The sequence below is a fragment of the Haliaeetus leucocephalus genome, unplaced genomic scaffold (genome assembly GCF_000737465.1).
Source record: "Haliaeetus leucocephalus isolate CR32 unplaced genomic scaffold, Haliaeetus_leucocephalus-4.0 Scaffold656, whole genome shotgun sequence".
Taxonomy (NCBI): domain Eukaryota; kingdom Metazoa; phylum Chordata; class Aves; order Accipitriformes; family Accipitridae; genus Haliaeetus; species Haliaeetus leucocephalus.
Window position 1 is genome coordinate 9522394 of NW_010973092.1, and position 25039 is coordinate 9547432.

At 39.3% G+C, this 25039-nt stretch overlaps 1 protein-coding gene across 2 annotated transcripts in view; it reads right to left on the reverse strand.

The window, feature by feature from the left end:
* Nucleotides 1–7757: 7757 nt before the first annotated feature.
* Nucleotides 7758–25039, reverse strand: part of EBF1 (early B-cell factor 1) — a 282327-nt gene continuing 265045 nt past the window's right edge. Inside the window, exons 13-17 of one of the 2 annotated variants that reach the window (XM_010578999.1) lie at nucleotides 20425–20490; nucleotides 19645–19822; nucleotides 17938–18117; nucleotides 13435–13629; nucleotides 7758–7884 (exon numbers count right to left, since the gene is read on the reverse strand). In XM_010578999.1, the coding sequence (XP_010577301.1) occupies nucleotides 7853–7884; nucleotides 13435–13629; nucleotides 17938–18117; nucleotides 19645–19822; nucleotides 20425–20490 (651 nt within the window). In that variant the 3' untranslated portion in view covers nucleotides 7758–7852. The remainder of the gene's footprint in view (nucleotides 7885–13434; nucleotides 13630–17937; nucleotides 18118–19644; nucleotides 19823–20424; nucleotides 20491–25039) is intronic. The other variant, XM_010578998.1, reaches the window with a different exon arrangement.

The window sequence follows — 25039 nt, forward strand, 5'->3', positions numbered from 1 at the left end:
TCATTGCTGTTGGGTTGTATTATCCACAGGCTTTGGCGTTTTCCAGCCGAATGCTTGCCTTTTCTTCCTTCCCGGCCCACTGCTGCTATTATTTTTACATCATGACTCTTGAGGAGTGTATCATTCATAACATACCTATCACAGAGAGATTCCTTTTTAAATGCTTAGGGAGATAGAGGGCTACAAACCCTGGGAAATCAGCTATGCCTAATATATTATGTAGAAGTTCTGTAATCATTATTGAACTAAAGTGCATTGAGTAAGTGGATAAAATCAGTCCCACTGTAGCATAAGTCTCCAGAGAGCACAGATAAAAATGCCTCGCACTTAAGTAGAAAAAGGTAACAAAATATTTCCAGTCCCAGCAACTGCATTTTCCTCTCTATATAAATAGGGAACCCTCAGGAGAAGGCAATGATGCAGCAGAGGTTGAAGGCAAAGTTAATGGTGGCAAGGTGGGGGAGCGAGGCAGTGCCTGGGGCAGGCTGACGGTGAGCAATGTGAGCAACGCTCCGTGGAAATGAAGCTGAAGGCAGAGCCCTTCGTGGCAGGGGCAGTGGGCAGGACCCATGCAAAGCTGGGGGGGACAGTGTGGGTCTTGGAGGGAGCAGAGATGAAAGCTGCAGCACAACAACCTTCCAGATGAGCCTCTGTGCAATGTTTGTGCTCCCCTTTTCTCTAGCCACTGCAGAAAAGCGAACTTTGATGACAGGGTTCGTCTTGGTGCTTGCTTCCCAGAGCTTGTCATGGCTCTCACACAGTTTCCCACCGCAACACACACGCACACATCTGCATTTTTGTGCCTCCGGAGCTAAGGGCTGAGCTGAGCTGTCGCCTTCTTACAGGCAGTCACTGAGGCATCCTCACTGGCAAATTTATCTTGAGGTTATTCTCAACCAGATAACCTGTGCCCCTTCAGAGCAGACTTGTATGTTGCTACAGACATAATCGGTCCTTGCCTCTCTCATACGCACGGTCAAGACCTGCCAGACTGCAGTGAATCACCACGACATGGTGAGTCTCTTCTGTATACCAGCTGCAAACCCACCGAAACCCTCGTAAGGGCTTACAGTGTAAGATACGCTTTGACATGAATAAATGTGCGAAAATTAGGGACTTATATACTTTAACAAAAAAAGGAAGTGAACAATTTCATCCCCCTTATACAAAACAGAGTTTGGCTGGACTGGGACTTGTAGGACAGAGTTTGCTGTATGTTTCAGGAAAGGGTTAGGTGATCATCTAAATATTTTTTTTGATGGAGATCTTCATGTGCGCATCCACATTAGTGATGAAGTTTGGGTCATTCATTGAAAATAAGGAGAAAAATGTGCTTTAGAGCATTGTATTTCCTGCTCCTGTTGTAGGCCTACACAAAAAAGTCACCTAGAATTGCAGACCCTGCTGTTCGGCTGTGACCTGGGCAGTCATTGGCATTCATGTCCTGGAATGACTATACTAAAGTTTTCTAAGATGTGTGTTCTTTCACATGACCTGCCAATCATGTTGGAGCAGTGCCATAAGCTCTGGTCTAGTTGTATCCTCAAGGGCACCAAGGAGAGGAAGAGAGAACAGCGTTGTGGAGTTGGAACTATTACTTATTTATCTAAAGTATTGACCTGACCTCCCCTACTGAAATATCAGCAGTAGAGGCAGGGGAAAAGGGATGCCAGAGCCAGCTCCTTCTGGGAAATAGAGGAAACAGAGGTGTCAAATGAGGCCCAAATCAGGCAGCATCCCATTGAGACACTGGGGGGGGGAGGCAGGGAGTTGGCAATGCCGTGAAGGAGTGGGTGGGCACACCAGTACAACTGGTGGGTGGGCAAGGGGGCAACAACCAAACTGACCAAGTATCTTGCTGAAGCTCTATGTCAGGCTGCTTCACAGCATCTTTGAGATGTGGCCTTATTGTATGCAGCGGACTTTGAATGTTCACTGGTAGGTTTTGCACGTTTTTATTAGTACGATGGCAATGAAGTGTGTTTGTGAAGGGAGAAGGAAAGAAGCGAGAAGAAAGTGATGCTTCTGTAATGTTGCTGTGAATGGAGCTAAGCAAGTAAATGGTCACAGCTCTGAGATGATGAGATGAACGGTCCTCATGGACTCCCCATCTCCCTGTCAGAGATATGCACCCAGGCCTAAGCGAGAAAAGTACAGAGTGAAATGGAATTGGAAAAAAAACCCACTGGCATTCTCCACAAAAAGGAGGGCAACTCTCTTAAGTATGACACTAAAAGAGCTTGGCTTCCTTAGCACAGCAAAGCAAAGACTGTAGCAGCAGCATTTGTTTGCTATATATTTAACAGGAGAGCTAACACAGGTGAGAATGTATTTAAAAGCACAGTGCTGGTGCAGGACAAAACTGTATAATGTTTTCTATGCACTAGAGGGATGGGCTTCAGTGTCAACCTCCCTAAAAGGGTAATGAGGGCAAATAAACTAAGATGCAGTGGATGCATTTTTGAAAAAGCTTGGACAATGTGGCATTCGCTAAATCAAAAACTTCTGTCCTGTGAAACCAGAGGAGTCTGGAGCTGAGTTGGGAGGCCAGGGACTCTGTGGGAGACCTCCAACCCATCTTTAGTACAGCAGCACAATGTGAATATTTACAAGAGGACTGGAGAACAAGGGGCAGTAAACAGGGAGGAGCTGAGGAAATCAAGTGTATAACATGAAATGTGTCTGCAGCTAACCCATGAAATGGCAGAAGGTACATGGGCTGTGATGCTAAGCCATCATGTAAATGATTACATGGAGTAGCTGTGGCAAGAGCCGATGGACACAGCTTCTAAACGGAATAAGCAGACACGCAGACAAGGCCTGGAAACTAACAGTGAAGGTAGCTCATTTTGCTGAGGTTTCTTTAAAATAAATAAAAAATTAGAAGCATGCCCATACAAAAATACAACCAATCCCACAGCCAGATGCAAACTGCTCAGTCCAAATGACTACTAAAATTGCTGAAAAGTTAAAGAAGCCACCAGTTTAGAGGGCAGCACTAAGCCATGCTGTTATACACGTCACACTAAGCCCCCATGCCTACATGTTCTCTGTGCGATGACAGAAGACACTCTCCCTTTAAGCGTATGACCCATCATGGATTATGTGTCCCACTGCAGCCATACCTGAATGTGCACCCTGCAACTGGTCCACACACGGTTTGGGTTTTGGAGGGTTTTCGTCTGGCATCAAAAAGCAATTCATCATCTGTTACAGTACTGTCACCCAGGCGATCTCAGTTTGGATTGTCAGATGAACATCACTGGGGCTGACTAGCAGATTCTTCTTCAGCATCCGTCTGAACTAGAAGCCTGATGGTTCATGCTATCTTATGCCCCTCAAATGCCCCCCCCCTTTTTTTTTAAAATATGGCTGAAATTAAATTTCAGACAAAAGCATTCTCATTGGATCCAAAAGGCTGAAGCAGAGCTCTGGATCTGCTGCACCTGGAACAGGTTGCCTAATACTACATCCTGAATGTAATCTTTAAGACTGCTTTCCAGCTACACGTAATCCAACATTTTTCTAGTGAGCTGGGCACTCATAGAGCCCTCAGCTGCAGTGAGAGCTGCCAATATTCACACCATTTGAAAGAGAACCAGGAGAATTATCTCAGACAGAAGAAACAGATATCTTGTGCTGACAGAATAAATACATTTGGGGTCTGACTCTGCCAACAGCTCTCTTTTCTCTAACAACTACTGGAGTGGATCTGCTAACATTTAAGAGATATCCAACACTTTGCATTGCAAGAAGCTACTTCCAGCTGCTTATGTTTTTAGTAAATTTAATTTTTAAAGTAAATTTTAATTTAATTTAAACTGCAACCCCAACATCCCTATTCCTACCTTGGAAACGCTTGGAGCCTTGCATTATGTGTGGTGTTTAAAGGGTTTTGATTGTCCCCATACAGGTCTTCTGTATGACAGCCACTCTTCATGCCCAGTTAAGTGCCATTATGTCAACCTTCCACATGCCAGAGGTAAAGCTCCTTATGGTCCTCTCCTGCCAGAGGAGTACAGAATGAAATGAAAATGCCTAGAAGCAATTTAGTAGCTGATGGATTTGTCATTTACGAAGGGTAGCAGAATGGAAACACTTTATAGGAGCCTCCTTCGTGGTCAAGTCAAGGAGCTAGTTACAGCTCAGCACACTTTGATGCAGTTCTTGGAGCTGGCCTTGAGCAGATCACTTAAGACCTACCTGGTCCTGTAAGTGTTGCCATTAATTTAAATAATACCAAGATGAAAACTTAAATCTCTGGCACTGGATCCAATATGCCTTTGTCTTGCACTTTATGATCACCGTGTTTAGAGAGACAGCTCTTTGCAACTGGGTACGTAAGCTGGATATGCTCCCTCAATCTGCTAGAAAAATACGTTGGCCTTTCAGGCAATCAATAGACTAAAACAATGGAAATAATGATAACAGGATGAACATTCAGCATTATGGGTGAGGATCCTTTGAAATCCATTAGTGACAGAGTAAGAGGAGTTTCAGTGCACCAGCATTTGCCATGTTTCACTGCATAATTCCATACATTTCTGCTTCTCCTTTAATTTCAGAAAGACAATTCAGTAGCCTCTGGCTTCTATATTTTATTTTTTCTCATCTACTAGCTAGCAGAAGCAGAAAAATAAACACACAACTAGGAGCTGTATTCACAGACAGGAAGTAACTTTAATTAAATATTGTGAAAGTTGAAAAGTTTTTACAGCTTGAATTTCTGCAAAAAAATTATAACAATCTCTACAGTAGTTAGTTTCTCTAACAATAGAACTGTACAGTGTGTGTGTCTATTCAAAAAGATTTAGATAAGAAGGTGAAAGGTTAGTAGTTTCAGAGATGACTTCATTTTAGCTGCATCCTAGTACAACTGTGAGGAAATAGGCATACTTTATGCAATCCAGTCATTGTGAAGCTTCACCTTGTTAAAACTGAAATCTGAATGTTTCCACTTAAAGCCATATTCTGTAAACAGCTGCATCTTTTACTTTGTAAAAGATAAGGGTGGTGCGGGGGAGATTTTTATAAATTCCCATTCATCAGATCACTATACATAGCTGCAACAAAACAAAATTGTGCACATTGTCAAAGGATCTTTGGACACTGGCGTAGAAGACTACAGACATCGATGGCTAACACTGGTGTCAAAATCGCTATGACTTTGAGTGGAGTTCTACAAGAGTAATTGATGGTGTCACTGGACAAAATATGGCTTTAAATTTGATTATATTGTCGTGCTGTTGCTTACTATGTGAATTAGAATAATCGCTTGGAATACAGAGAAGCAATAAATTGATGTCTCTCACATTTTCCAGTTTTCTCTTCTTTTATTTTCTCACCATGAAAAAAAAAAAAATCCTGTTTTCTTCCCTTCCCCCCAAAGATCACACTGTGACATTCTAGTGAAAACCATTGCAAAATTCATACAGGAAGCATGCACAGTTGCAGCATCGTTGTAAATGATTTCTTGCTCGACTAGAAAAAAGTTATATTGTTTTAAGGTAACAAAACAGTTCTTTTGTGCTTTTCAATTCCTTTTTTTTTTTCTTAGAATGTTAGTGATGATTGACAGTTCTGGTGCACAGTACAATGTACAAGTGAAATGAATATGATTTGCATTGTTAAGGCATCCAATCTGCTGGTTTATATTTATGTGAAAGACAGAGAAATATACAAGCAGACTTAAGAAAGAAAGTATTTTCATTGAGTTCTATGAAGTTTCTCCCCATATTTAATGCACAAAAATGCGTCACTCCAAAGAGGAGAAATCCCATGCATATTAATAGAGTAAAACAGCATTAGTTTTTGTTAAGCCTCAAAAGCAAAGGATACATTTTTTTTAAAATCTACATAACTAAATGCTACAAGAATAATATGCTACTTTTTGCCATATATTGGAAAAAACTTCTTAACTTACAAATAATACAAAAATAGACAATGGCTTTTGGGTGGAAATTAAAAAAAATGGAAGCATGGTTTTAAACAATTCTAAAAAAAAAACTATAAATGAAATGTTTTAAAATCACATTTAAACAGCTAATACAACGGTGAATGACCAAACAAATCAGCACTTTTCACATAGCAAACATACACAATAAAATAAACTTGGTAGGGGAAAAAAAGCAATGTACAAATTCCAAAGATAAATCATTATTTATATGGATATTTTACAAAATCCCCTTTAAAACAAACAAACAAAAAACAGAAACAAAAAGCTTTTTTTTCCTTTAATTAATTTTGCAAGTATGTGCAAGCTAAAGGTAGTGAGCTCTTTTTGCAAAATATGCAGTAAAATTCTTTTTTTGTGATATTGAAAAACTGTCTTAAGACATTAAAATGTATAAATAGAACAACAACTTTGGCAAAAAATCACAAAAAATCTACAGTATTTATAACTACATACAAAACACAACAGCAAAGAAAAAATATCAGGTAATGCATCTTCAGAGCTTTGCTGCCTCTTTGACTAATAGTTTTTAAGAACACTTCCCAGATAATGATAGCAAAATTTTTGTAAAACAGAAGCTATGGTTTTGATTTGAAACCTTCCTAACAGCCCCACCCCCCACCCCCCAAACTCATGTTTCCATTTACTATTCAAAAGCAGTTACCTGTTGCTTAATATATTATGATACAAACTGAGAGGGTCGACCGATACAGGAACAATCCTGGTGGGAGGCTGATGAAAACGTGTGCTTTTAGATTGTGAGGATGCAGAACCGCAGCCGGAGTCTGTTCTCGTTCTGCCCCCGAAAAACAAACAGGTCAAGGGGCGAGGGGCTGCGCTGAAAACACCCCACGCCTGACGGCCGCAGTCTGGGTCACGAGAGGGCTGTGCAAAACCCAAATGGCATTTTACGCACAGCTCAGGTGACACTAAACTTCAGGAAGGCCACTCGTTTGGAAAGAGTCTGCTATATAAGCTAAAGAGAGAGCCACGCTCATCTACTTCTGCAGTTTTAGCATTATATCTAGAGGCACTGGATTTTCAGCTCAAGAGGAAATGTGTTTGCCATTTGCATCTTTACCTTCCCTTTCACCAAATTTTCTTGTTGCATTATTTACACAATTATTTAGCCTGATATTAAAGACAGAGGTTATTAATCCCACCCCTCATCCTGCCCTCGTCGTCCAAAAATACCAGCTTTCTAGGGAGTGATATCTATTTAATTAGAACATTAAAAATGCATCATATTAGCAAGTCACCACAGGATAAGCAACCTATATGAGCCGACCCTTCATTAAATGGCCATAATTCTTCTACGAGAAACTAACTGGCACTTCTATTCTGTCCCATACAGACTTGTATGTAAATGACACCACTTCATTTTTCTTTACACAGCTTTAAAAAAAAAATCATAAATTAAAAATGTGGAGTTTCATCTCTAGTGTCCCTTGTGTAATTGTATGATTTATAAAAGACAAATGGTGTTGAGTTAAATCAAGCCTTAAAAAAACACAAAAAACAGAAGGAAATAAAAGCAAGCCCCCACCCCCGCAAAAAAAAAAAAAAAAAAACCAAGCCCCCCCCCCCGCAAAAAAAAAAACAAAAAAAAACCAAAAAAAAGTGGATTTTTTTATCAACATACAATAAATATATCTCCCAGGTATTTGGGATGGACAACTTGAATCAACACCTTGCAATTGGAGATTGTTAATTTCAGTATTTGCAAGGATGGTGATTTTTGTTTTGTTTAAAAATCCGCAGTTATTGTAAGATTCTTCTTTATCTCTTTTTTATTTTTAAAAAGGCCTGAGTAAAAAGTTCCACTCTGGGACTTGTATCAGATTCTCTCTGAAGCAGAATTCAACCTCTTCATTAATAAAATTCTTCAAGGCAATTCTTTCACATGGGGGGAACAATCATGCCAGATATAGCTGTCAGGAGGAAAGGGGAGGGGGGGAGAGAGAAGGGGGGGGGAGTTACTTTTGTGCATTATCAAGCAACTTTTAAAATCCTCAGAGCTTTTAAACATTTACTAGCAATGTACTCAGCTGTACTGTGAATTAAATTGATATGTATCATCCAGCAGAGACAACTATGTACACAGCAATCACGGGAAACCTCATTCTGATCAGAAAGTGCAAGTGATGCTGAAAACAGTGATTTCCTTGCAGAAAAAGTGCACTTCCCCTGGTATCAGAATCAGACTGCCACTTAATTTTTTTATTTTAGTTTCAAAATTTCAAAATGCTCAGGAGGCTTAAACTTGACCCAGCCATTGCCACACATTCTGTTACTCTTTTAAAAGCAAAGCAGATACTTGCTCCACGTGTGGGAAAATGGCTGGAGTCCCACAGGCCACCAACACTACAGACCTGGTCGGGTGTTCATTGCATCAGGCACACTAACAGTGGTTCATTCTCCTCTGCCAGTTTTCTCTTACGAGTTCAGTGTTCAGCCCTGGGACTTCTTATGTATGTATTTCCAGGTGCTCGGAAAAGGACTTAAACTCTCAAATCCAATTTTCAAATTGAAATATGTCCTTAACTGGTGGTTTAGCAGACCGGCGTCTCATGGTTTTATTACGCTTATGGCAGACATCACCCACTACATCGAGTGAGTTGTATATCAAGGTTCATTTAGAATGTCTTCTCTTTTGTTGGCTAAGTTAAAACATCAGTATTTCTTTATTACGCTTCCTAAGCTCATTTGCTATGAAACCACCACTTCTTTTAAAGATGAGACATCCACTAAAAGTCAACAGGTACAGACTTCCACCTAGCTTGACCTCCAGCTTGGTCTCCCTCTATTTACCGGGGACTCTATGCAGATCAGACATACCAAGTGTCCAAGTGATATACTGTGAGCAAGCACATCATTACAGGAGGTAGTCACGTAAGTTTATGATGAAAACTGTAACAACAATGCATCTTTAAAATACCAGTTGTACGGTTATTTGCCAAAAGGTAGAAAACAGATTTGCCTTCAGGTTGGCGGCACTTCATGGGCACATTATTTAAATGCTAGAACTGCCTGCCATCTCAGACATCTGGACATGTAATTTCTTAAGGAAGAACTCAACCCTGTGACTGGTGCTGATTCATTGTGCTTTAATTACAGCTGCAATTATTTGATAAGAACAGAGCCAAAGTAAAAGACTCACAGATTTGGGGTTGGAGGGGGAGAGGAGGGAAATGTTTTCTCCACAAACACCACCATATGTGCAAGAATTACAAGTCTAATCAGCAAGGGGAGAACAGCTCGAGTAAACTGCACTGATTAAATGAAATAAAATGAGAGGAGAAGGCGAGAATGCAAAACACATCCACATGTTTGCAACAGACCATCCTCAGAGGTGACATGTTGCAACTATACAGCAGCATTTCAATTCTTGGAATTTATCATTCAGCAATGGTTTTATGTGGAATCACCGTGCTGATTGTTTCCGCTCCACATAAGGGCTCTTCAAGGAGCTGAGAATGAGGATAAAAGGGATAGAGGGGTGAGTTAAGTTGCTTTAAGCCCTACAGGAAGACACTCAAGTGAGTAGCATAGAGGACACCACTGTGTCTTAGACGTTCCTTGCTGAGGTATTTCGTCTCATGGGCCTTTTTGGCTCCACCATGGAGATAATCTGAGGATGCACTTTCATATTATCTCCATAGCTATGCTGTCTCCTTCATCTCAAATCATAGGACGAATTCGATATTGCCTTTTTTTTGGAATCCTTCCTGATTTAATCAACACTGGGTGAAACAACAGCAGCTTTGTTTAAAAAAATTCTCAAAGGGTTTTATTTCAGCAGTGTCTCAAATGAGTTCTGAATTCTCACAATTGGGCTGCCCCCTTCGTACATGTGACTGAAAATGAAGCAAACCCAAGCCAAGCAATGCTCTCACTGTTGTGGTTTCTCCCTACTCTGCTCTTGGGATCCTTACATATGGGCCAGGGTACAGACCCTGAACCACAGACCTCTATGGCGTCAGTAAAATAGGTATTGACAGTGATGGATACAGTCTACCAGACTGTAATTCTGCTGTGGCAGCCCTACAAGGCAGCCACCTGCAGCTAAGGGTGAAAGCGTGATTTTCCCCATCTGAATATATGAAAGACTCACGTGGGCATGGATCTGATACACAGGTTTTGACCCAGTTCTCCTTCTAGCTCATTGTATTACTTCAAGCAATTTGATTTGTTTCTGTTTCTTACCTGAGGATAACAATTTTTATCCCTATTAAACTTGGAGATTTCTGGACGGCAGCTGTTTAGCAGAATATAGGGGTGGGACCGCAGTGCTTGGACGTCAGTGCCATATATTACAGCGCAGAGAAGAGCAATATTGAGAACAGTGCTCCCTCCTTTACTGCTCACATAAGGAAGGAGTTGAGCAGATGGGAACGGGTAGTCTTCCTATATGTGATGAGTGCAAGTGAGCAGAGTCAGATGGATAGTTAATCCTCTGTGCATAGTACTTCAACCTTTTTTGTCTTTTTCAGCCCTTTCTAAATTTAGTGAAACTTTAAAACAAGATGCTGTTTTGCTTCAGAAAAATTACCTATACCTCAGAAAATGTCAAAATATTATGCCAACAAAAAATTCTCAAGCTAAAAGATTCATCAGAACCACATCAATTTCACCACAAAGTGGTCAAGAATCATCTCTCTCGGGACAGCCCAGCTGTCTACCCTGGGTAAGAGCCCAAACAAAGGTGACATAATTGCAACTCCTCCCTTCATGGCTTAGACATTACCCTGTAGTTACATATCAGCCATGAACATTTTGCCATTGGAAACAAATGGTACAGATGCAGATCTTAGCTCATTTTTCCAAAGCATTATTGTTTTTGAAGAGCTCTGAAATTCTGAATTAAATTGCAAGGCAAATGGCAAATGATATCTTTTCTGCTTAAAAGCTTTGATATTTCCATTCTTTCCAAGTCTTCATTTATATCGCTGTACTTTTATTCTGTAAGTGCTACATCTAGTCATGCAAATTCTCTCAGCTGTAGCATGTTATTGATCCTGAAAACAGAGAGATCAGTGGGAAACGGTGTAGCTATGAGATCACACCACCTCCAAAAAGGGAGGGCAAAGAGTAGGAAAACTCCCACCAACGGGCATTATTTCTTCTATCATATACTAATTTGTATTTGCTGCTAGCAAATTACAGAAATAATGTATTCTGAGTTTTACAAAATTGCATGGCAAAGAGAACAACAGATAAGCCTAGCTGTTGTTTTAGTGAGTTCTGCTGATATCTGAGCTACATAAGGAAAGCTTGATTGCTTTCTGATGTATCCAGAAGCCCAGGAGAGATAAGACAGCCTCCTTTACACATGGTTGTTTATTTAAGCAATAAGGCACAACAGGCAGTGCATTTCTGAGTGATTATTACAAGCCTCAGGTGGTGTCAGAAGGCATGGGACTCAGGGCTCTGTGTCTTTAACTCACCCAGAAGTTCAGAGATGACCTAGAAATGAACCATCTTTTGGTGTCTCATTCCTATTAGGAAAACAGAATTGCTAAATAAAAATTAGGGGAAACACTCAAATCTGTGTGGTTTCTGGGCATTACAGATGTGGATGTGACATAATGAGGAGGCAATCAGCAAGCCCCAGTTATGTCCGGTGCTCTCAGCTCATTCCATAATTGCTTTTCATAACCAAGTGTGTGGAATCTGAGAATTCCATGTCTTGTGAAAGGAAAAACAGTGCTTGAAAAAGCTCCCTTCTGTTACTCGCTTTTTCTCTCTACCCAGAACAGCAAGTCGGGACAAGGTGAAGAGAAGAAAAAAAACCATTACCATGTGCAAAAGCTTCTAGCAGTCAACGCTTGGCTCCTTTTTTATTTTTTTAATTAAGAGGTGAAATATTTTTAGCCGTTGCCTTTAAAATTTGTAGCACGTTAGCAGCGCCAAATTTTTAAAAATGCGCAAAAATTAATCTCCTAAACACCTCAGCTCATCTGAAAATGTTGTTGTGTTTTATTCCTGATGCAGTATGTATTTATAACAAAGTCCTGACCAAAGGTACCCAACGTAGGAAATACGTTCCTAGTATTTTCACAACTTCTGTGTGCGTGTGTGTACATCTGCAAGGATTCCTCCTTCCTGTTCACCAGTGTAAAACGCACTGAGGACAATGCTTTCCTTCAGTCACAATAGATCCCAGCTTTTATGAATGAATTCCTTCCACTCTGCCTGCATATAGATTTTTTTGGCTGTTAATGGTGCTATCAGCGTTATGCCCGCAAGCCTGGTGTTTCTCTTCCTAGAGGCTGTAGAGTGACACGTGGAGTCTGTGGAACTATCCTCCCCCCGCTCTGCACAGCTCCTTCTGAACACGGCTTTAAAAATGACGGATTTTATTCCCTGCTCAATGCTCTTTGGATAATTTGCACAGGCACGTGGAAAGGAAAACAGACCTCAGGTCTGGGGGAAGCACAATGCATACTGCAAAATCTTTCCCACCTCTGGCACAGTTGGAGGCAGCTGGCTGCATCTGCTTATAGAAACTCCTCGGTCTAAGCGAGCATGAAAATGTCTCTCTCAGCACTCTAATGCGTAGGGAGGTAATTACACAGGAAGGTTTAGGCACAGTGTTGTAAAACAGGCTCAACCAAACAATGAAATAGGCAGTGCTGGTCTTTGCGGCATCCTCAGTTTGACAAGCTTTTGTCTGTCACTCCCTCGGCTTAGCATCAACGCTTCAAAACGTATTTAGGTGCTGATGCTGGAATACTTTGTAATGAGAGGGGAAGGGATGCAGAAAAGGAGCAGCCACTTGATACCAAGAGTTGAAGAGGCTTTCAAAAAGGCCCTGCGCCATTTATGGAATTAATGGCACAGACGTACATTAATCAGTGGAAACTAATGTTTGCCCTGGTACGAGTTAAACGGGAAAATGCTGCTGTTAGTTTGTAATGTGTCTTCTATTTATGAAAGGCAAAGGTTTGCGCCAAGCTCTGTAACGGTCTATTTGCTCTCAGTAGGATTTCTGCACAAGTGTACTATGACAAAGGAAAAAAGGAAGGGAAGATTGAGTGACGTACTTCAGGAGAAGGCCAGCCCCTGGAGAGACCCTGCAGTGGAGTACTTGCTAGAGTCCACAAAAGACTGGTCTGATAAAGGACGACAACAGGGAATAAGAGAGGAAAGAAAGAAAAAGGATGGTATTAGTAAGCTGAAATATTACTCGTTTTTATCATAACAGTAGGTCTGTGCTTTAAAAGACATAGCCTCTCAATTCAGCAGTATTAGTCGAGTCAGAGATAGTGTGGTTGCCAAACACCTGCATGGTACTAGGTGGGCTGGTGGTGGAGTCCAGTTACTCTTTACGGGAGGAAACTTTAGGACAGAGACCACCAGGGATCCCCCATTGTCTTCTATCCCCTTTGACAACTCAGTGTCGCTTAGAGCCTTGCAAGGCACTAGGAGCTCACGGGTTTGAGAGCAGCCATCTATGCTCCAGACTTGGTTTCACCTACCTTGCAGGCTATTGCCATTGGTGCTGGTGCAGGTGGGAGGAGGCGAAGTTTGCGGTCTCACAACAGGCGCAAAAGCACTCTTCTGTTTCACCGCTGAGACCATGTTGGCTGGTGAGAAGGAGAAAATCCCAGAGGAACTGCTACAGTTTGAGGGGAGGCTAGTGGAGGAGGCCATTGTCGGACTTGATGGCACAACTAGAGAAAAAAAAAAGACCCCCCAAAAGGCATTCCTTAGTATTAGTAGTCAGCAGGCTGCAGAAACAAGAGAATTCTGCTTCTTGGATGCACTGGGTCTAATTTCAAATGGCCAAGGCCTTTACTGCAGTTAGATTTCTGTTTGTTCGCAGAGCGTGATCAGTCACTACAGGAAACCCACTTGCTGTTTTGTTTGTTTTGCAGGTGTTCAGGAGGAGTAATTCTAGGAGCTCTTAAACACGCCCTTAATTCTCTGTCAATGCAACTCTTTACTCTTACAACAACTTTGTCCTGCCATCCTTTTTCAAACTTTTCTAGCGATTGGCATTAGCCACTGCCCCAGTCCGAATCTGTAATGTTTTTGTGTAGGTGGATAAGAGGGAATTCAGACTGTGTACGTAACTCAGGCCTTACAAAACTGAGGGGCAAGGAGAGTGGTTAAAGTACAAATCCAGATCTGGAATTTTTAACTTGGAAAAGTTTGAGTTTTTAACTGGTTTCCAAAACCAGCATTTTGAGCCGTGCTTTCCTTGTAGCAAGATGGCTCCAGAAAGACCTATGGGGTTTCAAGCAAACTTGCAGAAGGTAGAGAGGTCCTAGTGGTGATCCAGTCAGCCTGCTCGTCAAAAGTCAGCAAAAATGGTTGGGTTTCTTTCCTCTCTCAAACCCGGCAAGAACTAGGGTTTAAAAGGACTTATTCTGAAAGCTGTGAATATATATTGTCCTGGGATAGAGTTAATTTTCTTCTTAGTGGCTGGTACAGTGTGTTGTGGATTTAGTGTGAGAATAATGTTGATAACACACTGATGTTTTAGTTGTCGCTAAGTAGCGCTTATCCTAAGTTAAGGATTTTTCAGTTTCTCATGCTCTGCCAGCAAGCAGGTGCACAAGAAGCTGGGAGGGAGCGTGGCCAGGCCAGGACCCAAACTAGCCAAAGGGGTATTCCATACCACAGAATGACATGCTCGGTATATAAACTGGGGGGAGCTGGCCGGGAGGGGCGGATCACTGCTCGGGCATGGGTCAGCAGGTGGTGAGCAACTGCACTGTGCATCACTTGTCTTTTCTTGGGTTTTATCTTTTAAATTTTATTTTATTTTACTCCTTTTCATTACAATTATTGTTATTATGATATTTTATTATTATGATGATGATATTTTATTATTATTATTAGTGTTAGTATTACATTTTATTTTAGTTATTAAATCGTTCTTATCTCAACCCACAAGTTTTACTTTTTTTTCCCAATTCTCCTCCCCATCCCACTGGGAGGGGGGGAGTGAGTAAGCAGTTGCGTGGTGCCTAGTTGCTGGTTGGTCTTAAACCATGACATATAGATATGTGTGTGCGCATGTGTATATATACATCTATACACATATATATATATATATATATATATATATACATGGAGGCTGTCCAGCATGAAGCAACCAGTGAGATGGCTGGTCTGACAGTTTTTTACTCCTTTGGTCTCCTAGCACTAGTGTTTTTGGTATCTGTTGTACAAAAAATGAGTGGATAACTGACAGAAATCATGCTTTTCTTTTATCTCCCATTGGAAGAAACCACTAAACCTTTCTCACAATGGCCTGAGATGCTTTCCATGTCATAACTACTAGTACCAAGTCAGTCTCCAGCTTCCCTGTATCCATCAGCTTTGGGAAAGTTTCTACTGCTGGGACTTCCCAGGAATTCTCAGTGACATGAAAAACAGTCATATTTCTCACATGACCATTTTATTTATGCACAGGAATGGAGCTGGTATTTCATATCTCACCCGAGATAGAGAATTTTGAAAATGAAAATCTGTTTTATAATGGTCAAGACAAATAATTCTCCCAGAGGATCTATGACCACCATCTGAATACAGTCAATACAACATTCTCATTCAGAGCCATCGACTGGAGTCTCAGCTGGAATAGCTAAGCAACCAAGCCATTCTGCTACACATGAAATGAAGATCTGGCTTCAACTACAAGACTGAAGAAAATGAGAGTCTTCAGTGTTTCTAAATAAGTGTAGACATAAGGCTTCCTTTTTTTAGGGACTAAGCTGATTGTCCAAAATGCAAACCTGCTATACGGGAGGTTCAGGTTTTAAACACATATATCCTTAAACTGTTATTTTACTATATAGTGGGATAAATACCTTTGGTTCATGTATTTATCACTGAGGTTTTAAGTGAATTTGTTTTCATGAACACAAAGCCAACTAATTCTATATTCAGACAGCATTGCCAGTTTCCTCTCTTATCCAACAAAAAAAAGATCCTATACTTTCATTCTTCATCCTGTTTAGAAACTGCTTATATACATCAGGGGGCTATGAATAATTACGTATTATAGAGTAAAATTCCTATCATCTGGGCTTTGAATTATTATTTTATTTGCATTTATGTAGATAAAAATCACCCTATTTAAGTTCTTATTTGAGAATCTGATATCATATTTGTTAACACTGAGGAAATCAATTAATGGAAATTAACTGTTCAAAGTTTCACAGTCTGACAGATACAATCTTAGTCTGAAGTCACTCTATGTCTGGAAGTACTTGCTAAGGGAGAGCAATCAAAGCACCTAAATTGAATTGCTACTATACAGCAATTAGTTTATTGATTTAATTAAGAATGCCACCTTTTAATTTTCAGGTCATGATTGAAGCATTTTCTGATTCAATGGATTAGGCATTAGCAGAATGACAGAACTACCAAGAAAACCTCCCAAAATATAACAAGAATAGAGATCCAGGGCTGGGAAGTGAAGTGTTATTCTAAAGAGGACTTTGTTCATAAATATGAAATAATACACTGCTAGAGTATTTTAAATGCATTACTGGCATCTGCTTCCAAAAAGAAATGTCTCATCAATCATGTTATATTATGAATTCAGAGTGCGCAGATTCTATGACAGTAAATTCAACTTAATAAGTAAGGTACTTTGTAACATTACATGTTACTTTATTATTAGAGTACAAAAATAATAACTGGTTAGCAATTCCCAGGTTATAAGTACTAGTAATGTGGGTAAATATTTTCTTCTAAATTTGCAGCAGCTAAGAAGCCTTGGAGGTAATTTTTAAAATCAAGGTTACTATCCCTTTTTTAATTCTGAACTCTGGCAATGCAATTCAAAATAATTGATTACTGCTGTTACACCACTAAACTTAAGATTTGCTGCTTAAACCTTGGTATGTCCAGCAGTCTGTTTATCCTGTCCATGCTAGGGTCTCAGCCTATAAACCTATTTACATGACAAGACCTTCCGGCCTGATTCTGCTTTCTACAGATGTCAGTGGAATCCTTTTTTGCCACATGAGTAATGTCAGAGGAATTGGGCAGGTCCTATTCATTTAATTTTCTCTCTGAGCTGTGAGAGCAGCTGCAGAAGAGGTTCATAGGCCTCTACCAATAGAAATGTATTTATATTTAAACAGGTTACTAAACCTTTAATAACAAAATGCAGAAAGTTGGTCCTACACATAAATATTTCCACAGCTGGCACTGTAGACCGTAAGCTCTTTACACTTTGTATGACTTACATCTTTGGGGCATTCACTGTACGGACACTAAAACACAAACTCTAAGAGCCATTGTCACATTTCACTGACTAATACTAAGCTCTCAGTGAATTCAATGTAATACCTACTTACAAAGCAAATGGAGTATAAGCAATCAAGATTAGGCCCAATAGTAATTCATAATTTCTATAAAGGTTATGAACATATTATTTGCTCAGAGGTCTCGGAAACATCATCATGCAGCTTATGGAAATGTCAGCCTTATTACAGTAAACTTTTCTGCCCTTCATATCTTACAGCTGGAAAAAACTATTCTTCCTGCAGCAAATATCCTTAGTTTCATTTCATACCCACTGCAACAAAAAGTTGTGTACTGACAACCGACTTTTGATCCACTCCAACGGACATTGTCACTTATGCCCTCCCTGCTTTCTAGCAATGTTGAGGACAGCGGTTTTTATTTACAGAGTACAAGGTAAGTTATGAAACTATCAGCCCAAATCACAAGAGACGTTATTCTTTTTAAGCTCTTATGAGACTCCCTAAATAAATAAATAACAACAACAACAACAACAACAACAACAACAACAATAATAATAATACAGAGAAGAGCACTGCTGGCAACACTAATGTCTCCGAATGTCACTAATGTCAGTGCCTTGGAGAGGAGAGAAAGCACCAAGCTCTGTTTCAAGTGCTCAAAATAGAAACGAGATATCGAGTATCACAGAAAAGTCACCATCTCCTTCTAATGAAAATGTGCAAAACACAGAAAAGCCATATAGTACTCACTGGCATAGGGAGAATTGGCAGCAGATCCATTCAGGAAGGTTGGAGAACCGCCTAAATTTGACATTCCAGCATTCCCATAGCCATTCATGCTTGTTGTGACAGAGTTATAATTTGTCTGCTGAGGGGTGGTGCTTGGCACATAGCCATGAGGTGACACGCTGCTTGAGTTGCGAGTAAAACCTTTTGTGGGGAGGGAATACATTTAGAAATTGGTGTTAGCCCGAGAACAGTCTCTTACACAAACAGCTACAAGCCAGTAAGTCTGGGCTACCTAGTCCAGCCATGGTGTGCTCGGGGAGGGCCAGGACTGACCACCACTACCACCAGCTAACCCAAATTGTGAACCCTCGCTGCCCAGGTCATCGCTGATGGGAGCACAAAGCGGGAGGAGGGAGGCTGCAGCCTTCGCAGCTCCTCAGGCAACCCATGCCCTCAAGCAAAGATTACCATTGGGTATTACAGGAACACTCACTCTAACAGAGCTGTTTGTAGGAAATGGAATAAACATGACCTACATTTTCAAAGTGAGGAGTACATCCTGACTTAAGGTATGTTAAAAGCATGTGATTTCTGTTAACTCTCTTCTGATGTCGCTCTCATTTAACGCATCTCAAATTAGATGCTCACTGCACACTTCAGAAAATGTAGGCTATATTTCTCAAAGTAGTGGGATATCCTTAGTCTTTTTGCCCTGGTGCTATCATTATATTGGCAGAAAATTACTATCGAATTTGGCACCAAGTTAAAATTTAAATCTCTACCTAATTCTGGAAATGACGTTTGGGGAAACTCATATCCAAATATCCAAAAAGAAGATGTGTTTCTAGAAGCATAGAAATACAAAACACATCTTCAGTCCTAGAAGAAAAAAATGCCAACTTTTCTTCCTACCACACAGTACATCCATAAAATATTTTAATCTAAAAATCATTGCTATTTTTTAAGTGTAACGCAAAATAATTTTGTCTGCCCTTCTAGAAAACAGCCGCATTCTAATACTTTCTCATTAAAGTGGATTTTTAAGTTGGATGATAAATGGAGCTGAGACAAGGAGAGGGGAAAATGCAAAGGGTTTTTACAAAAATGTTCATAACTTTTTTTTATTTTTAACTGTAGGAATTGAAACAATATTGATTTTATACAAAGTGAAAAACACTTTATTTTAAAAATCAGAGAAGCTCTGAAAGTGTCTTTGTAAATATTTCTGTTTTTTGCTAGTTTCAAAATTTAGAGAAATCTCAAACTCTGAAAAAAATCAGTGCCAATATTATGTCTCTTGCAAAACCAAACCAAACAGACAAATATTCAAGGGATGCTTTTGTGTTATAAAGAAATGCGACATAGGCCCCAGACTGAGAGATCATCCTTGCTTAGGAAAATATATAAGCCAGTACTTAACATTAAGCACATGCTCAAGCCCATAGAAATCCTTTTAAAATTAGTGGGATTTAAACACAAATACAAGTGTTATCCTGAGCAGAAGGAAAAGCTGTTTAGCTATATGCAGAAGTGGTTTTCCCAAATTGGGGCAAAAGTCACTAAAGCAAGGCCCATCCCATGACAGTATTGTGTCATTCAAAGGTTGTGCTTGCGTGTGGGCTGGTGTCTGTCTAGGCGTGCTCCTAGCACTCTTCCACTGCTCTGCACGTTTCCCTGACTTCTATCAGAAAAGTTTCATAGAGAGAGGAAGACGAGTCTTCTCCTGACCCTGATTGGTGGCTTGTGAGGCTTCGGAAACATTGACAGCTAGTTGACCGCTAAAGGAATTCACTCCCATCATTCCTGCATGGACTGACGTGTTAGCAAGGGCGGGGAGCTGGTTGTGATTGCGGGGGACACTGTAGAGTGCTTCTGCGATGTCTGCTGCTCTTTTCAGGATTATTTCCTAGAGGATAAGAAGGGAAAAAAGGAATAAAAGAGTTACCAATGTGGCTCTAACAAACCTTTTCTTACATACTAAAATGAAATATTTCCCTGTCCAAAGGCAAAAACGAGATGCTTGTCTTTCTAAACCCGTTGGCTGACTGATAGCTAATGCTTATAAGATCTGCTGTCTTCATGATAAATCCTGACATCTGTGGTAAGAGAGTTGGAAGTTTCAGTCCCAGCGGCCACGCTTCTGTATAACAAGACCAACTGGGAGAATGGGGCTGGAGCCTAGACTTACTCTACCTTAAAAGCTATCTTTAGGGTAAGATTGAAAAATCACTGGTGGCAAGGCATAATGCATACCATTGCCCATATTATATAGTATCTGGTGAAAGTGGGCAAATGCCTCGAGGGTTAATAACACGTTGCTTTTACAAGCACTAAATTCACACCCTTTACAAAAGAAAACAAGCAAACTAAACCCCACTCCAGGTATGACATTGCCCTCTATATTTATTCTTGTCTCACATTGTAGTATCACATACCTTTAGCCCCTGATCTATCTATACATCTGAGAAATAGCCATGTTTTAGAATTGCTGAAGTAGAATGCATTTACCTGGTTATTATGTGGCATACCGTAGAGTGCTTCTACTAAATCAGCAGCCCTCTTAAGTATTACTTCCTGTCAATATAAAAACAGATGCATTCCTCTGAGTTCAATAAACTCCTTGTGGGGAAAAACAAATATTAGAATCTTTTATACTCTTCCATTAGTTGCACCGTGTTTTGTGGGGGGGGGGGTTTAGCTCCCACCAGGTACACCTTAATTGTAACAACTCTCAGCAACCACTGAATGGTGTTAAATCACTAGTTCATCCTATTCACACACACGCTTAATCAAGTCAAAAGGTGAGAATCATTGGTGCTGCAAAATAAAATACATCACTCAATTGTCTCTACCATCTGCACTATAAACCACTCATTGGTTTATTGCAGAATACAATCCTGAGGTCATTTAAAAGATTACTGCAATCAATGTCATTCATAGCATGTTATGAATCCCTTCAATGTGTTTATTTTATTCTTAATTGCATACTGCAGGAATTGTGACCTTACCCAGCAGGCCACATTCAAAAGATATCCAATCAGTCCTATGCTACTGGTAATGTAACCTTTCAACTTCTCTGGTTTGTATCCTGATATGGTGGGTCAGGGTAGGATCCATGTACATAAAATGATGCACAAGAGGAAAACACATGCTGTATGAAAGAATGGCCCAGTATGGTGCAGTGTTTCCTGGAAACATTCCCTGCATGGACAGCAGAATTTAAAACAATCTGGGATTTAGTTCTCCATTTGGGGAATTTTTTTTTTTTCCATTTTCCTATATGTTCTTTTTAACTTAATATTTCTTAGAGTATTTTAAACTGGCATTCAATTAATGATAGCATTTCCTGTGTTCTTACATTTTACAGTGTGGAAAAATCTCTATGAACTATCCTGATAGAAAATGTAAAAATGCATTGCAGAATTAACCTAGAATAATTTTTTTTTCTTATTCTTTCAAAGCATCTAGCAGATTCCCAATTGGCTGATCAAAACCAGTCAAGACTCTCCTTTGAGTAAAACAATATATTTTTGCAATTCCCAGCCCCTAAGTATTGCTCAAATATACTAACAAAATGCTATTCACCACGGTATATTTCTGCAAGTAGCTCACAAAAATAGTTCTAAGGATTTTACAGTTTTCTACAAAGTTAAACTTTTTAACTTAAAATATTTTACACAATAGCCATATTTTATACCAAAAAGAAACAGTAATGCTCAATTTTCATATACTGTAGACTCTGATCAGAAAATAGAGATATAATTGCGTTCATTTTGCTGTCACCATAACCTCTTCAAAAATCCTTGAACAACTCTTCAAATGACAAGCTTTTAGATGCATATTAGCATTTTTTTCAATTTTAAATTCTCTATAATATAAGATAAAATAGTTGTCATACTGCAGTAACTACTTATGACATATATAATGTCCTAAATTCAAAAATGAGATGGAGGATTTTTGTACTCCCAGTAAACATTTAGGTTTGCCTTCTGCTGCACACACCCCTCTCTCAGAACACACATTTAAATGATTTTCCATATAGGAACTGAGATGTAATATATAATTGATGGATTTTTAAATCACTACATTTGAAACAGATTCTGAGGAGTTAAGCTGATACAGCTTATTTCTGTTTTTTTGTTTGGTTTCTTTTTTTTTCTTTTTTTCTTTCTGTTGTGGTTATTGTTTGGGGTTTATTTTTGTGTACCTTGACCACAACAGTTAGCCGTATAATCATGGACGGACAGACTACAAACAACATTGAGGTACGATCAATCCTTGTTGCTTTACCAGAATCATCAGAACACTGAGTTGCCCTTTTTGCTTCATACTGAAGGTACAAACTAGAGAAGAACAGAGATGTTACTGGAAAATGTTATCTTTTTCAATCCATGATTTTAGGTGGAAAATTACTGCACAGGTGTTTGACTTTGCAAACTAGGATTTATTTCACTTCAGTAGAAATTGTTTGCACTATATATTTCACTGATGGAAAATTAGAATGTGATACAGAGCCCACAGAGTGCTTTGGAATACTGTTAACCTAAGTTGTCATTATGCCAAATTACTAAAAAAAAAAAAAAAAGAAAGTTTAAATAGTCATTTCTGCTCTACCTGACTAATCATAGTTATTTATGTAATGCTGAGCTAAAAACCTTAGAATGCATCTAAAAAGAGTTTGAAGACCATGTTAAAAAATGAGGTAATTACATGGAATCTTACAGCCACTCTACCTAATATCAAATAAATTCCAGTTCTTAAACATCGGAAGTTCTTTGATGCCATATCAAATTGCATATAAATAAAACTAATTGTCGTGATCTTTTATTGAAATATGCTTGACAAGTAGCATTCAAATTTCCTAGCTAGTCAATAGTTATATTTTTTCAACATTTTCAGAGACTGTAAATTTGAGTTTCATACTTTCTCTAACAATATTTTCACACAATAAAAGCATTTCTTGTTTATGACATTTTCAGATCATACAAAGTAGATGTTACACAAAAACTCCTGTGTCAAGTAGTGGTATCTTCTACTGAAGAGCTGACGGTAGCTCCTATAGACACAAACTAGCTTTAAAAATACACAGTAAAATGCTACGACAGACATGCTCAAGACATTAACTTCTTGTTTTCTGACTGCGCCTTAAACCCTTTGCAGCTCTGCTTAAATTACCACAGAAGCTACTGTTACGACTCTACATACAAAGGAGCCCCCAAAGTCCTCTATAAGTTAGAGCAACAGACCTTGCAAGGTGCTTGGATTGCGGTGACCAGAAAATTGTTCTCACCTCCATGTCATTACGCTCACAGTGAAGCAGCCCCCGAGCATGTTTGTGTTCGGGATCTAATATATTGCCTTTCAATCAGAGCTGAGAGGCACTGAACACATAGACAGAACATGACGAGCAGGTCAGGAAAGCAATAAAGATTTTACAGAGCTGTCCAAGGTGCTAAATTTACTCAATAATGGGTTTGGCACCATAGTGTTAACCTCTCATTTACTACGAGTTTGAGGGACTAAATTGAAGTAGCTGACTTCATTTACCTTGAAATGTATATTTTATGACATTATGTAAGTAGATTGAAAGGGCACTGCAGTTTTAACAATTTAAAGGCTAGAGCATGTTTAAGATGAAGCTTGAATATTTATTGTATATTGCACTTAAACTATATTGTATATTAAAATGCATTGATTAAATTTGTAAAAGGTATTATAAAAAAGGACAGCTAATATAAAAGATCTATGTCTTTTCAAATCCAATTGATACTGCATGTTACCACTGCAATGGTGATAGATAAACAGATAGATAGCTGGACAGAGCAGCAGACAGACATCAAAAAGTGAGTGAAACTCACGTTCCATAAAAAGAAATCTCTGCATAAGCTCAAGGTCTGTTATTCCAGATACTCCTTTGTTCACAGAAATTTTTCTTTGCCTTCATCTCGGAAGCCTAGATTTTCATAGCAGTAAGTGGGCATCATGTAAGGTCCTTCCAATTGAATATGCAAGTGGAAATATTTCCTGAGAGAGACAGAGTTTGACTAAAGCTAATATCTAATTTATGGGGGCATTTGTCAAGAAAGATCCACTCTTCTATTAATGCTAAAAGTCTGACAGCTTTCGGTTTAAAATAAAGGACTTTACAGCATTTAGTTAGAGCTAAAGTGAGGGTCTTCTTGTCTTGCATTTTATTTCAAATGAGCTTCATTTTATTTCTATAAAAATAACAACTGATCAAATATTGAAAAGAGGAAAGATTACTTTAGTGATTAAATATGATGCATCAGAACTCTGCCCTCCATGCAGCAACACACCACAGATCCAGAGGCCATTTTTCTTCCAAACTGAACCTGATTTTCTACTGAGGGATTTTTACTTTTTTAATTTTTGAAACAGGAATGTAATTAGATATTTAAATCAAATTTTTCTCTTGAAAATACTAAGGGATGTTTACATAAGCAGAAGAGGAGGCTGGGTAGTGAAGTCTGCTGCAACTTTGCATATTCCAAAATTACTGTAGGAAAGATTATATAAATCATACCAGAACAACTGTGCTTTTGAAGCACAAAGACTGAAATTCAGATTGAATCCACTTCTGACAGCAGGTACCTTGAACCAACATTACAGCAAATCTGCATGTGTCGTTTGTGGCATGCATTCCTTCAGAAGGAAGGAATTAAGATCACAAAACTTGCATTTCAAGTTTTAACATGACGAAAACATTTTGTGTCAAGTTTTATCATGATAAACACATTTTCTGCCAGCTTTAAAAAAGATGGGATATTTCTTCTGTTGACATCTTCTTACTTTTTATTCAGCAACTAGTGAAAAAAATCCCCTCTGTGTCCCAGAAGGGCTGTGAGTCTAGTGAGCTAAAGGGTATCTAGAATTACACTGAGTTATTTGGCTTAAGTAACTAAATTAGATAATGTTCAAGGTACTTGTTAAATCTAAATGAATTTTGTCAAGACGAAGCTGACCACAATATATAATACTCATCAGCCACATATTGTATTATTGAGACCACCCCAAAGGATTTATGTACTTGTGGAGGGCGTGGGGGGGAAGCTGTTCTAGCATACTCTGAGGCATTTATCTTATGTGTTGTCTAGATATCATA